Source organism: Salmo trutta, chromosome 1 (assembly GCF_901001165.1).
Source record: "Salmo trutta chromosome 1, fSalTru1.1, whole genome shotgun sequence".
In the NCBI taxonomy this organism is placed as follows: domain Eukaryota; kingdom Metazoa; phylum Chordata; class Actinopteri; order Salmoniformes; family Salmonidae; genus Salmo; species Salmo trutta.
In genome coordinates this window covers 8,730,975-8,746,601 of record NC_042957.1, presented here as the reverse complement: position 1 = coordinate 8,746,601, position 15,627 = coordinate 8,730,975, and the positions used below count along the sequence as shown (strand labels likewise).

The 15,627-nt window shown below is 46.0% G+C and overlaps 1 protein-coding gene across 8 annotated transcripts in view; it reads left to right on the top strand.

Annotated features, from left to right (window-relative positions):
• LOC115157240 (coiled-coil domain-containing protein 85C-B) overlaps window positions 1-15,627 on the top strand; it is a 108,323-nt gene that overhangs the window by 8,282 nt on the left and 84,414 nt on the right. The window contains exon 2 of one of the 8 annotated variants that reach the window (XM_029705862.1): window positions 7,568-7,608. The exons of the other annotated variants lie outside the window; for them this stretch is intronic. Within the exon in view, the coding sequence (XP_029561722.1) occupies window positions 7,568-7,578 (11 nt within the window). The 3' untranslated portion in view covers window positions 7,579-7,608. Of the gene's footprint in view, window positions 1-7,567; window positions 7,609-15,627 lie in introns of those variants that run through there. 8 annotated transcript variants of the gene reach the window in all.

Here is a 15,627-nt window from a genome sequence, read left to right as displayed (position 1 = left end):
TATTAAAGAACATTGATTGGATGGGTTATTGAAGATCATTGATTGGATGAGTTATTGAAGATCATTGATTGGATGGGTTATTGAAGATCATTGATTGGATGGGTTATTGAAGATCATTGATTGGATGGGTTATTGAAGATCGTTGATTGGATGGGTTATTGAAGATCATTGATTGGATGGGTTATTGAAGATCGTTGATTGGATGGGTTATTAAAGATCATTGATTGGATGGGTTATTAAAGAACATTGATTGGATGGGTTATTGAAGATCATTGATTGGATGGGATATTGAAGAACATTGATTGGATGGGATATTGAAGATCATTGATTGGATGGGTTATTAAAGAACATTGATTGGATGGGATATTGAAGAACATTGATTGGATGGGTTATTGAAGAACATTGATTGGATGGGTTATTGAAGAACATTGATTGGATGGGTTATTGAGCATCATTGATTGGATGGGTTATTGAAGATTGTTGATTGGATGGGTTATTGAAGATCGTTGATTGGATGGGTTATTGAAGATCGTTGATTGGATGGGATATTGAAGAACATTGATTGGATGGGTTATTGAAGATTGTTGATTGGATGGGTTATTGAAAATTGTTGATTGGATGGGTTATTGAAGATCGTTGATTGGATGGGATATTGAAGAACATTGATTGGATGGGTTATTGAAGATTGTTGATTGGATGGGTTATTGAAGATCATTGATTGGATGGGTTATTGAAGATCGTTGATTGGATTGGATATTGAAGAACATTGATTGGATGGGTTATTGAAGATTGTTGATTGGATGGGTTATTGAGGATCATTGATTGGATGGGTTATTGAAGATCATTGATTGGATGGGTTATTTAAGATCATTGATTGATTGAAGCCTGAACTGAAACTATGCCTGAAACTGTACTTCCTATACATTACATGTCCCTATGTATGCAGCCATGTTGTTTTACATCCAGGAGCCAGTGCATTAATCTACAACCATCCTCATACTGTAAACTGATCTAAGTGCATGCTGGCTGGGATAGCTGATGACATCAAACGTTGATTGGATCCTGAACAGAAACTATGCAGCCTTTAGTCATGTTATATTGTGTGTCTGTGTCTATGTAAAAGTCACTTGTGTTCTATTTCCAGGAGCCACTGTCTGCATTCACTTATATCATTGGTGGTCTGGAATCTGGAATCTGGAATGGGATTCCATCCAAGGCTCTGAAATATGATGTATTTGAGTTGCACGTGTACAGTATGACTTGCATTGCATTGCAGAGGCTTGACTTTGTGTATGTTTGTGTGTGTGTGTGCATGTGTCTGTGTGTGTTTCTGTTTGTCTGACTACAGTTCTCCTATCCTACAGTCTGTTTTGTGTTAAACTGAGGCTCCAGACCTGATGAGCCCAGGGCATTTCTCTAAATCTGTCTCTAGTGCTGTGTTGTGAGGTTGGAATAGGACAGATGGCCTGATAAGGAGGATTCCTTCACAGGCGACGCCTCCTGACCCTACACAGATCGTTTTTGTGAATTCTTGTTTGTTGAGCAGACCCCAGACCTCACAACCATAAAGGGCAGTGGGTTCTATAACTGATTGAAGTATTTTTAAACAGATCCTAATTGGTATGTCAAATGTTACAGTTGAAGTTGGAAGTTTACATACACCTAGTCATTAAAACTCGTTTTTCAACCACTCCACAAATTTCTTGGTATCAAACTAGTTTTGGCATGTAGATTAGGACATCTACTTTGTGCATGACACAAGTAATTTTTCCAACAATTGTTTACATTTCACTTATAATTAACTGTATCACAATTCCAGTGGGTCTGAAGTTTACATACACTAAGTTGGCTGTGCCTTTAAACAGCTTGGAAAATTCCAGAAAATTATGTCATGGCTTTAGAAGCTTCTGACAAGCTAATTGACATCATTTGAGTCAATTGGAGGTGTGCCTGTGGATGTATTTCAAGGCCTACCTTCAAACTCAGTGCCTCTTTGCTTGACATCATGAGAAAATAAAAAGAAATCAGCCAAGATCATCGTTATGTTTGGAGGAAAAAGGGGGAGGCTTGCAAGCCAAAGAACACCATCCCAACCGTGAAGCACGGGGGTCTCAGCATCATGTTGTGGGGGTGCTTTGCTGCAAGAGGGACTGGTGCACTTCACAAAATAGATGGCATCATGAGAAAGGAAAATGATGTGGATATATTGAAGCAACATCTCAAGACATCAGTCAGGAAGTTAAAGCTTGGTCACAAATGTGTCTTCCAAATGGACATTGACCACAGGCATACTTCCAAAGTTGTGGCAAAATGGCTTAAGGACAACAAAGTCAAAGTATTGGAGTGGCTATCACATAGCCCTGATGGAGGCAGGCATCCTATAGAAAATTTGTGGGCAGAACTGAAAAAGTGTGTGCGAGCAAGGAGGCCTACAAACCTGACTCAGTTACACCAGCTCTGTCAGGAGGAATGGGCCAACATTCACCCAACTTATTGTGGGAAGCTTGTGGAAGGCTGCCCAAAATGTTTCACCCAAGTTAAACAATTTAAAGGCAACGCTACCAAATACTAATTGAGTGTATGTAAACTTCTGACCCACTGGAAATGTGATGAAAGAAATCATTCTCTCCTATTATTCTGACATTTCACCTTCTTAAAATCAAGTTGTGATCCTAACTGACCTAAGACAGGGAATTTTTACTAGGATTAAATGTCAGGAATTGTGAAAAACTGAGTTTGAATATTTTTGGCTAAGGTGTATGTAAACTTCCGACTTCAACTGTATGTTCTTTTTGATGGCATAGAAGGCCCTTCTTGCCTTGTCTCTCAGATTGTTCACAGCTTTGTGGAAGTTACCTGTGCTGCTGATGTTTAGGCAAGACGGTGTGCTCTAGGGCAATGGTGGCTAGATGGAATTTTTATTGGTGGTCTGTGCTACTCAACCTTTTTTGGAACACCATTATTTTTGGTCTTACTAAGATTTACTGTCAGGGCCCAGGTCTGGCAGAATCTGTGCAGAAGATCTAGGTGCTGCTGTAGGCCCTCCTTGGTTGGGGACAGAAGCACCAGATAATCAGCAAACAGTAGACATTTTACTTCAGATTCTAGTAGTGTCACAGGATCCAACGAAAGTGGCGCCCCTCCTCGGTCGGGCGGCGCTCGGCGGTCGTCGTCGCCGGCCTATTAGCTGCCACCGATCGTTGTTTCTGTCGTTTAGTTTTGTCTGTCTGTTCTGCACCTGTTTTGTGTATGTCATTAGTGGGGACTTATTTAAGGTGTGTTTTCAGTTGTTTTTTTTGTGCGGGATTGTTGATTGTCCACTCAGGACGGTGGTCCGTGTTTTATTACGGGTTTATTTCTGACAGTTTAAGGAAGAGAGGATTTACCGGGCTGCGCCCGTGCCTTTTTGTGCCGCTTATATATATATAGTTTGTTCGCAATATTGGGAATGTGTTTTTCCCAGGCAGTCTGTCTGTAGCGCCCTGTGCCTCGCGGTTTTGTTTTGTGTGTCAAATTATTAAAAGGACACTCAACTCCAGCACCTGTCTCCTGCATTTGATTCCACCTTACACCAGTCCAAGTCAACTGTGACAGAATCCCGCACCGTCAACCATATGGAGTCAGCAGGAGCAGAAGCGCCATCCATGGCTGAGCAGGTCTCCCAACATGCCGTCCTCCTCCACCGCCTAGGCTCGGCCATGGATCAGGTGTTGGCCCGGTTGGAGAGCTGGGAGAGAGGTGCCTCCCCAGCCAGACCAGCTCCGGTCCCTCACCCTGCGCCCCTACCCACACCCACTGAAGCGGGTGCCGGCGGGATCCGGATTTCACCGCCCAGGGAGTTCGATGGGACGGCCGCTGGGTGCAAGGGGTTCTTGCTCCAACTGGAACTGTACCTGGCGACCGTCCGCCCCCCTCCCTCCGACGAAGAGAGGGTGAGCGTCCTCGTCTCGTGTCTCACGGGTCGAGCCCTGGAATGGGCCAATGCGGTCTGGGATGGTCCAGACTCGGCCCGGGGTGACTACCCGGAGTTCACCCGCCGCTTCCGGGCGGTTTTCGATCATCCCCCGGAGGGCAGGGCGGCGGGTGAGCTACTATTCCATTTGAGGCAGGAGACGAGGACCGCTCAGGATTTCGCATTGGAATTCCGGACTCTCGCCGCTGGATCGGGGTGGAACGAGCGGGCCCTGATAGACCACTATAGGTGCAGCCTTCGCGAGGACGTCCGCCGGGAGCTGGCATGTAGGGACAACACCTCCACTCTGGACCAACTGGTGGATTTGTCCATTAGATTGGACAACCTGCTGGCTGCCCGGGGACGTTCCAGTCGGGGCCTGTTCGTTCCGCCTACCAGTCCTCCCGCTCCACAGCCCATGGAGATAGGGGGGGCGGCACCGAGGAGGACCGGAGGGAGGGGTCTCTCCTGCACCCGATGTGGACACAGAGGACACACTGTGGACCGGTGCTGGAGAGGTCCCTCCGGGAGTTCGGAGGGCAGGCAGAGCACTGCTTCGGCCCCCCAGGTGAGTCCGCACCAGCCACACCCAGAGCCCCCTGTCGACCACTGGTACACCTCCGTTTGTTTTCCTAATTTTTCCCCTCACTTCCAGTATAAGGCGCTAGTCGATTCAGGTGCAGCTGGGAGTTTTATGGACCATGGGTTAGCGAAGAGGTTAGGGATTCCCCTGGTTCAAGTGGACCACCCCTTCCCCGTGCACGCCCTAGATAGTCGACCGCTAGGGTCAGGCCAAGTAGGGGAGATCACAGTGCCACTGGTTATGCAGACGTGGGGGGGTCATGTGGAGCGTATCAGCCTGTTCATCATTGACTCCCCAGCGTTCCCAGTGGTACTGGGAATCCCCTGGCTAGCCACACACAACCCCCAGATTTCGTGGGGGCAGAGGGCTCTAACGGGGTGGTCGGGGGAGTGCTCAGGTAGGTGCATAGGAGTTTCCATCGGTGCGACTACGGTGGAGAGTCCAGACCAAGTCTCCACCGTGCACATTCCCTCAGAGTATGCCGATTTGGCTATCGCTTTCAGTAAGATGAAGGCGACTCTATTACCACCCCATTGACGAGGGGATTGTGCGATAAACCTCCAGGCTGACGCGGTTCTTCCTAGGAGTCACGTGTATCCTCTGTCTCAGGAGGAGACAGTGGCTATGGATACATACGTCACTGAGTCCTTGAGACAGGGATACATTCGGCCATCTAAATCCCCCGTCTCCTCGAGCTTCTTTTTCGTGAAGAAAAAGGAGGGAGGTCTGCGCCCGTGCATTGACTATAGAGGTCTAAATGCTATCACAGTGGGTTTCAGTTACCCGCTACCTCTCATTGCTACGGCAGTGGAGTCATTTCACGGGGCGCGCTTCTTCACGAAATTGGATCTCAGGAGTGCGTATAACTTGGTGCGTATCCGAGATGGAGACGAGTGGAAAACCGCATTTAGTACCACATCTGGCCATTATGAGTACCTCGTCATGCCGTATGGGTTAAAGAATGCTCCCGCCGTCTTCCAATCCTTTGTGGACGAGGTCCTTAGGGACATGCTCGGGCAGGGTGTGGTGGTGTACATCGATGACATCCTGATCTGCTCCGCCACACGCGCCGAGCATGTGTCCCTGGTGCGTAAAGTGCTTGGGCGGCTGCTGGAGCATAACCTATACGTCAAGGCTGAGAAATGTGAGTTCTTCAAAAGAGCCGTCTCATTTCTAGGATATCGCATTTCCACCTCGGGGGTGGAGGTGGAGTGTGACCGCGTGACGGCTGTGCGTAATTGGCCAACCCCAGCCACTGTGAAGGAGGTGCAGCGGTTCTTGGGGTTCGCTAATTATTATCGGAGGTTTATCCGGGGTTTTGGCCAGGTGGCAGCTCCCATTACCTCACTGATGAAGGGGGGGCCGGTGCGGCTACGATGGTCAGCAGAGGCGGACAGAGCCTTCCATCGTCTGAAGGTTCTGTTTACCAATGCACCTGTCCTGACGCATCCGGACCCCTCTTTGCCATTCATAGTGGAGGTGGACGCGTCCGAGGCTGGGGTAGGAGCTGTGCTATCGCAGCGCTCGGGCATTCCTCCGAAGCTCCACCCATGCGCGTTCTTTTCTAAGAAGCTGAGCCCGGCGGAGCGCAATTATGATGTGGGGGACCGGGAGCTGTTAGCCGTGGTCAGGGCTTTGACGGTGTGGAGACATTGGCTTGAGGGGGCACGTCACCCTTTTCTCATCTGGACCGACCACCGTAACCTGGAGTATATTCGGGCAGCGAGGAGGCTTAATCCCCGTCAGGCGAGGTGGGCCATGTTTTTTACGAGGTTTAACTTCAGTCTCTCGTACATTCCAGGTTCCCGGAACCGGAAGGCTGACGCACTGTCGCGTCTCTACGACACCGAGGAGCGGACCATCGATCCTACTCCCATACTTCCCGCCTCCTGTCTGGTGGCACCGGTGGTATGGGAGGTGCATGCGGACATCGAGCGGGCGGGTCGGTCAGAACCTACTCCGCCGCAGTGTCCCGTGGGCCTGAAATACGTTCCGCTTGATGTTCGCGATCGCCTGATCCGATGGTCCCATACTCTACCCTCCTCGGGTCATCCTGGGGTGGAACGGACAGTGCGGGGCCTGAAGGGGAGGTACTGGTGGCCCACCTTGGCTGAGGATGTCCGGCGTTATGTCTCGTCCTGTTCAGAATGCGCTCAGTGTAAGGCTCCTAGGCACCTACCTCGAGGGAAATTACAGCCCCTCCCTGTTCCACAGCGGCCCTGGACTCACCTCTCGGTGGATTTCCTTACGGATCTCCCGCCGTCTCAGGGGAACACGGCGATCCTGGTCGTTGTGGACAGGTTCTCTAAGTCCTGCCGTCTGCTCCCTTTGCCCGGTCTTCCTACGGCCCTGCAGACCGCGGAGGCCCTGTTCACTCACGTCTTCCGGCACTATGGGGTGCCCGAGGACATCGTATCTGATCGAGGTCCCCAGTTTACGTCCAGGGTGTGGAAATCGTTTATGGAGAGGCTGGGGGTCTCGGTCAGCCTGACCTTGGGGTTCCACCCCGAGAGTAATGGGCAGGTAGAGTGCATTAACCAGGATGTGGGCAGGTTCCTGCGGTCGTATTGCCAGGACCGGCCAGGGGAGTGGGCGCAGTTCGTGCCATGGGCCGAGATGGCCCAGAACTCTCAGCGCCACTCCTCCACTAATCTGTCACCCTTCCAGGTGGTGCTGGGGTATCAGCCGGTCCTGGTGCCATGGCAACAGAGCCAGACGGAGGCTCCGGCGGTGGAGGCATGGGTCAAGCGCTCTCAGGAGACCTGGAACGCGGTCCAGGAATGTTTAAGGAGGGCGAGCGAACGGCACAAGGAGAGCGCTGACCGCCACCGCAGTGACGCCCCCGTGTTTAACCTGGGGGATAGAGTCTGGCTCTCGACCCGGAACCTGCCTCTCCGCCTGCCCTGCCGGAAGCTGGGTCCGCGGTTTGTGGGGCCGTTTAAAGTCCTGAGGAGGATAAACGAGGTGTGTTACAGGTTACAACTTCCTTCGTATTACCGTATTAACCCCTCGTTTCATGTGTCTCTCCTCAGGCCGGTGGTAGCTGGTCCGCTGCAGGACAGTGAGGTGCTGGAGGCCTCCCCGCCCCCCCTGGACATCGGGGGGAGCCCGGCGTACACAGTCCGAGCCATCCTGGACTCCCGACGTTGGCTAGGGGGCCTGCAGTACCTCGTGGACTGGGAGGGGTACGGTCCGGAGGAGAGGTGCTGGGTTCCGGCGGCGGACGTTCTGGACCCCTCTATGCTGCTGGACTTCCACCGTCGCCGACCGGATCGGCCGGCGCCTCGCCCTCCGGGCCGTCCCCGAGGCCGGCGTCAGCCGCGCGTCAGGGGAGGGGTACTGTCACAGGATCCAACGAAAGTGGTGCCCCTCCTCGGTCGGGCGGCGCTCGGCGGTCGTCGTCGCCGGCCTATTAGCTGCCACCGATCGTTGTTTCTGTCGTTTAGTTTTGTCTGTCTGTTCCGCACCTGTTTTGTGTATTTCATTAGTGGGGACTTATTTAAGGTGTGTTTTCAGTTGGGTTTTTTGTGCGGGATTGTTGATTGTCCACTCAGGACGGTGGTCCGTGTTTTATTACGGGTTTATTTCTGACAGTTTAAGGAAGAGAGGATTTACCGGGCTGCGCCCCGTGCCTTTTTGTGCCGCTTATATATATATATAGTTTGTTCGCAATATTGGGAATGTGTTTTTCCCAGGCAGTCTGTCTGTAGCGCCCTGTGCCTCGCGGTTTTGTTTTGTGTGTCAAATTATTAAAAGGACACTCAACTCCAGCACCTGTCTCCTGCATCTGATTCCACCTTACACCAGTCCAAGTCAACTGTGACAAGTAGGGTGAGGCCGGGTGCTGCAGACTGTTCTAGTGCCCTCGCCAATTCGTTGATATAAATGTTGAAGAGGGTGGGGTTCAAGCTGCATCCCTGTTTCACCCCACGCCCCTGTGGAAAGAAATGTGTGTTTTTTACCAAGTTTAACCAGACACTTGTTGTTTGTGTGCATGTATTTTATATTGTCATATGTTTTTCCCCTACCACCGATGTTCCATCAATTTGTGTAGCAGACCTTCATGCCAAATTGAGTCAAAAGCTTTTTTGAAATCAACAAATAATGAGAATACTTTTCCTTTGTTTTGTTTGTTTGTCAATTAGGGTGTGCAAGGTGAATACGTGGTCTGTCGTACGGTAATGTGGTAAATTTGATATTTGCTCAGTACATTGTTTTCACTGAGGAAATGTACGAGTCTGCTGTTAATGATAACACAGAGGATTTTCCCAAGGTTGCTGTTGACGCATATTCCACGGTAGTTATTGGGGTCAAATTTTTCTCCACTTTTGTGGAATTGCACTGTCCAATTTACACTAGTTATTACAGTGAAATAATATCATGCTATTGTTTGAGGAGAGTGCACAATTATGAACTTGAAAATGTATGAATAAACCAATTAGACACATTTGTGCAGTCTTGATACAACAATTTGAACAGAAATACAATGGTTCATTGGATCAGTCTAAACCTTTGCACATACACTGCTGCCATGTAGTGGCCAAAGTCTAAATTGCACCTGGGCTGGAATAATACATTATGGCCTTTCTCTTGCATTTCGAAGTTGATGGTACAAAAAAATACCAAAAGAACACGTTTTTTTCTTTGTATTTTCTTTTACCAGATCTAATGTGTTATATTCTCCTACATTGCTTTTACATTTCCACAAACTGCAAAGTGTTTCCTTTCAAATGGCATCAAGAATATGCATATCCTTGCTTCAGGTCCTGAGCTACAGGCAGTTAGATTTGGGTAAGTCATTTTAGACGAACATTGGAGAAAACAAAGGGGCGGATCCTTCAGAGGTTATTAAGTGAAACGTTTTGTCCAGGAAGTTGTCTAAAAGCGATTGAATTTGTTGATGCCTAATTGTTTTTTGGTAGGTTTCTATACTACTTTCCTTCCATATATAGCATTTCTTAGTATTATTCTGTTCCTTTGGCTTTAATGCCTCATGATTGAGTATTGCTCTGTTCAAGTAGACTCTGATTTTGCTGTGATCTGATAGGGGTGTCAGTAGGCTGACTGTGAACGCTCTGAGAGACTCTGGGTTGAGGTCAGTGATAAAGTAGTCTACAGTACTACTGCCAAGAGATGAGCTATAGGTGTACCTACCCTAGGAGTCCCCTCGAAGCCTACCATTGACTATGAACATACCCAGCATGCGACAGAACTGCAGGAGTTGTGACCCGTTTTTGTTGGTTATGTTGTTATATTTGTGTCTAGGGGGGCATATGGGGGAGGGAATGTTGACCTCCAGGATGGTGTTTGTCCCCCTGTGTGCTGAGAGTGTCAGGTTCTTGTCCAGTTCTGGCATTTAGGTCACCACAGACTAGTACATCTCTCTCTCAATTCAATTCAAGGGCTTTATTGGCATGGGAAACATGTCTACATTGCCAAAGCAAGTGAAATAGATATTAAACAAAAGTGAAATAAACAATAAAAAATGAACAGTAAACTCTCTCTCTCTGTCTTTCTCACACAAAATAGGCTATAGCCTAAGTGAAGATCATAATGGGCAACTGGAGTTTGCACTAAGAAGTGCTGCAGAAGTTTTCATTGAAGTAGGCCTAAATAAACCGTAGAGTCAGTTATTGTCATCTATGCTCGACTAGAAATCAGTGTTGATGGTCTAATTAGGGCCGTTATTTATGATGATTAGCCAGCCATGAACCAGTTTTTAAAGTGTTGATTTAGTAAACAGTTCTAGGCCAGCTGTGGCAGGATTATCATTCTAATCTAATCTATAGTCTCATGTTAATATGCTAATTAGAGACAGACAAGCTCTGTTCTGGTCCCACTAGCAGATTACCCCTCAAGGGTTAATCCAACCCACAGGCTGTGTGTGTGTGTGTGTGTGCGTGTGTGTGTGTGTGTGTGTGTGTGTGTGTGTGTGTTTAAGGGGAATTAAACCCTGGTGAGAGTTAAAGGCCAGAACAGTGGGACACTGATCTATGATCTGTCTCATGTATCCATGCAGTCTTTCAAGAGGACTTGGGTTGTAACCATGAGGGTGTCACTAACTGATGTAGAGTGTGTGTTGGTTTCCCCAGAGAGCATCCACACTGAGAGAAAGTCACTTTATATTTCATTTATTTAATGTGGCGAAGAGACCATTTTGACATTTCATTAAATTGATTTAAATGTTATTTTTCGAGGAACACTAACTCGTTGAGTAATAATTTGAGTCACTTAGTCACACCATAAAACTAAAGCACTTAGACTAAATGAGGCTCTAATTAGACTCTGTTAGTCACACACAGAAAAGACATGAAATAGAATGGCTTTTTAAACTGTGACTTTGAAACCCTACACTCCAATTGCTTTAATTGCGTCATTTGTGGGCCCAGTGTGTTTTTCAATGTGTGTGTGTGTGTGGTTGTTCGTGTGGTTGTCCGTGTGGTTGTGTGTGTGTGTTGTTGTTGTTGTGTGTGTGTGTGTGTGTGTGTGTGTGTGTGTGTGTGTGTGTGTGTGTGTGTGTGTGGTGACCTCTTTTGCTATCTGATATATCACCAGCTCATCATTTGAGCTGTGCTGTAATCTCGTACCTCTCTCTCTCTGAGCTGGAGCGACACATATGTGCGATGCAGTGCTTCCGTTAGGAAAATGGACATTTGACCGGCAGCATTTACATTTACAGGACATGTAATAAATTTACCAGACCCATATCCATTGGTTTCGTAAGCTGATGAGGGCGTCCACCCATGGTTGTCAGAATGACAGAAATCACATTTAGTTTATGGTAATTCATCTTAACAGAACATGCAACTCGGATGCAACTGCATGCATCAATCTTACCGAATTATGATGAGCAATTTGAAGATGCTAGACTACATAGGTGTGACCATAAGACCAGGGGAAGCTGAGCTTTCCCTAAAGGAAATTCAATTGTCAAAATTATATAGCCTAATTAGCTTACTCCTGTCTATACAGAAATAAATGAAATCATTCAAAATAAGCTAGTATACCAGAAAGTGTGATTTGAACACAGAGGATCATTAGCTACAGTCAGAAGAACCCACAATATGGGCAGAGGAAGAGGCAATTACCAAATATTTGAGTGTTGAGTTGCAACTGTCAGTGACAAGCCAGGCATATCGCAATATTTCCAAATACAATCGCGTAAAAACTGTTTGGAAAACAAATGGCTATTGCTCTAAAGAGAAAACAATGAAAAGACTCCAATCTGTCTTTCAGTTAGAACAATTCTCAACTTAATTGTGTGAAAAGTAGCCTGTCTTATTGGCACCTTTTGGAGAACATGGGACAAATCTCTGGTGAGGGTTCATATTCATTGCATTTGTCATTGGGTCAGTGCCACATTTTTGTTTGTTTGTTTTTGGACAATAATTTCCTTCTCCAGTTTAGATGTGTAAATATTGTATTTGTGTCTCCCCTTTTTATAAAAAGCCAACATTTTCCTGTGCGAAGAAATGTAAGCTATCTGATATAGCCTATAGCCTACTCTAAGCTGCTGCGTGCTGCATTGAACACTTGTTTTTTGCAAACAGTGATTGAGTTATGTTATTAGTCATAATTATGAATATCTAATCATCACATTAGGAATAGTAGTCTGCAAATGTCTGCAAATGTCTGCAAACATAAGTCTGCAAATGTGAAGATGCATGGAATGATTTATTATAAAGGTTCATTTGTTATGGTGAAAATTAGCTTCCCCATACTTAAAACCCAGGCGCTGCCTATGTTAGAATAACTGCCCACATTTACTTTTCCTCAGCCAACAAGAGTAACGAACAGCAAAATCACTAGCCTTTGTCAATCTACTATCCCCCCATATTAGAAAAGTAGCAATGCGCACAAGGCAGTAGGCTATGAGCGAAATTTCGTTCCATAATCTTGTCAGCGGGAATACACCATTGTGAGCAGTTTCATGTGACAGAGATGAAAATATCAGTTAGAAATTTAGAAAGAGGGGAGATCTAAAGATGCAACAACTATCATGGTTTGCTAATAGGACGAGGATAACTATCATGGTTTGTTAATAGGACGAGGATAACTATCATGGTTTGTTAATAGGACTAGGATAACTATCATGGTTTGTTAATAGGACTAGGATAACTATCATGGTTTGTTAATAGGACTAGGATAACTATCATGGTTTGCTAATAGGACTAGGATAACTATCATGGTTTGTTAATAGGACTAGGATAACTATCATGGTTTGTTAATAGGACGAGGATAACTATCATGGTTTGCTAATAGGACTAGGATAACTATCATGGTTTGCTAATAGGACGAGGATAACTATCATGGGTTACTAATATGACTAGGATTGTGCCTTTGGCTGCTGGACAATGAAAGACAGTTGATAACCAATAGAACCTGAGAGAAAGAGGCAACTGGTTTCTATGGCAATATGGACGTCTTTATAAAACAAGAAGCTACTGGTTTCTATGGCAATATGGATGTCTTTATAAAACGAGGGGCTACTGGTCTCTATGGCAATATGGACGTCTTTATAAAACAAGAAGCTACTGGTTTCTATGGCAATATGGAAGTCTTTATAAAACAAGAGGCTACTGGTCTCTATGGCAATATGGACGTCTTTATAAAACAAGAGGCTACTGGTTTCTATGGCAATATGGACGTCTTTATAAAACAAGAGGCTACTGGTTTCTATGGCAATATGGAAGTCTTTATAAAACGAGGGGCTACTGGTCTCTATGGCAATATGGACGTCTTTATAAAACAAGAGGCTACTGGTTTCTATGGCAATATGGAAGTCTTTATAAAACAAGAGGCTACTGGTCTTTATATAATTCTTTATAAAGTAACTGCCTGCACGTTTGGTTGGATTTTGACTAAGCTACTTTGAAGCAAGGTAAGACAAGACATGCCTCATAATATGTAGTAAAATGTCATATATGTTTTCAAAATGAGTACTGCCTCCAGCTCATTGCAAAGTGGTGTGACCTGCTGAAGCCTGCCTAGTTGTCTATGCACTTGAATGGTGAATGGGAGGCGAGCTTCAATTACCAGTTGAAAAATGGTAATAGTAGCTCTTTTTAATGGTGGGCATTTTTATTTTTTTCTGCATGTTTGCCTTTAGAATTGTTGTACAATGATTGGGCTTATTAAAGCATGTTTCACTCCAGCAACAACAGCTCTTGTACTGCTGCTATTTCAGTCAATGAATAGGCTAAAATGCATTATTTCGCAATGGGATAATTTTTCTCCCAGACTATCGGCCGGGAGGCAATTTTAATGATCTGCTTTTTTGGGGGTTTTATGGCCAAAAGTCAGCTATTACCGGCTAACGTAAACCCTGGTGTGGTAGAACCAGCTTTCCTAGTTTAGTTCACAGCAAGTCCTCACCTCATGTTTCTAGCACCACTCCCCAGTCACTCAGCCAGTCCAGCATTCATTTACCTCAAGGATTGTTGTTGTGTCACGCCTTGAGAAGGTGAGGCGACTCATCCACCTGTCTACCAGACTGGGCGTCTTTCCAGTTGACAAAACCGCAGTCAGCAAAGACAAGTGGCAAAGATTCATTGAGAAAGTAGAGAGTCTATAGATACATTGTCTGTGTTTTCTGTTGAACAAAGAAGCCGGAAGCAAAGCGAAAAGAGATACAGTAACTAAATATTGAATGATATGTGGGTCAATCGCTAAAAACAGTGCTCAATTATTCATGATGTATTAAAGCACTACAAAGTCTGGTTCAAGTCTGGTTAACTCTTATCATGAAACTTCAAACTTTTCAATATCCCCGTTGGACTAGGCCTCTACTATATCAAACATGACTAGTTGAACAGCGCCTTGAATTTGACTGTGTACTTTTCCATTGAAAGGAAAACTCTGATATCAACTTCACAATGTTGTTTACCATTCCATTGTCTCTTTTCTAGTCTATGTTTTACACTCTGATGTAGTTTCAGGTAGTGGCCGTGCTTTACCCCTTCAGTTGTTGTCATCGTAATGGGAAGCCTGGAAGGCCTCGCCCCACCTCGAGGCTGGTACCGTACACTACATTACTGACTATGTCTTGAATGGAAAACTAATACTTGTGTAGTGTAGCATCATTCTGTGTGACGGTTAGATAAAGAATATCATGTTCTGTTGTAAACGTCTAATAATGAAGCCAAGCTATGGTACATTCTTGTTCTACAATTAATACCTAGTCAAAATGTAATCTCTCTGTAAGGAGTGTGGACCTGCCACATTGGCACTATTAAGCCTTACTGAGCAGAGTCACACAGTTCCCCAGGGTGTCTATCCCGGGCTGTTGGCTGTGTCTCTGGATGTTTTACGTTTCACTCTGCCTGTCCGGCATATCAGGCTCTGACTGTCCGGTTGCCCAGGAGAGAAGGAGAGAAGATAGAGAGACAGATCAACAGGGAGAGATAGAAGATTAGAGAGACAGATCAACAGGGAGAGATAGAAGATAGAGAGACAGATCAACAGGGGGAGATAGAAGATAGAGAGACAGATCAACAGGGAGAGATAGAAGATAGAGAGACAGATCAACAGGGAGAGATAGAAGATAGAGAGACAGATCAACAGAGAGAGATAGAAGATAGAGAGACAGATCAACAGGGAGAGATAGAAGATAGAGAGACAGATCAACAGGGAGAGATAGAAGATAGACAGATCAACAGAGAGACAGATCAACAGGGAGAGATAGAAGATAGAGAGACAGATCAACAGGGAGAGATAGAAGATAGAGAGACAGATCAACAGGGAGAGATAGAAGATAGAGAGACAGATCAACAGGGGGAGATAGAAGATAGAGAGACAGATCAACAGGGAAAGATAGAAGATAGAGAGACAGATCAACAGGGAGACAGATCAACAGGGAGAGATAGAAGATAAGAGAGACAGATCAACAGAGAGAGATAGAAGATAGAGAGACAGATCAACAGGGGAGATAGAAGATAAGAGAGACAGATCAACAGGGGGAGATAGAAGATAGAGAGACAGATCAACAGAGGGAACATCTCAGCTGGGTATTGTCAAAAACACACAGCCTGTCTGTCAGGATGCCACACATAGGTCACATTCCTGGACCATGTCGGAAGTGGTTATCCCTTTC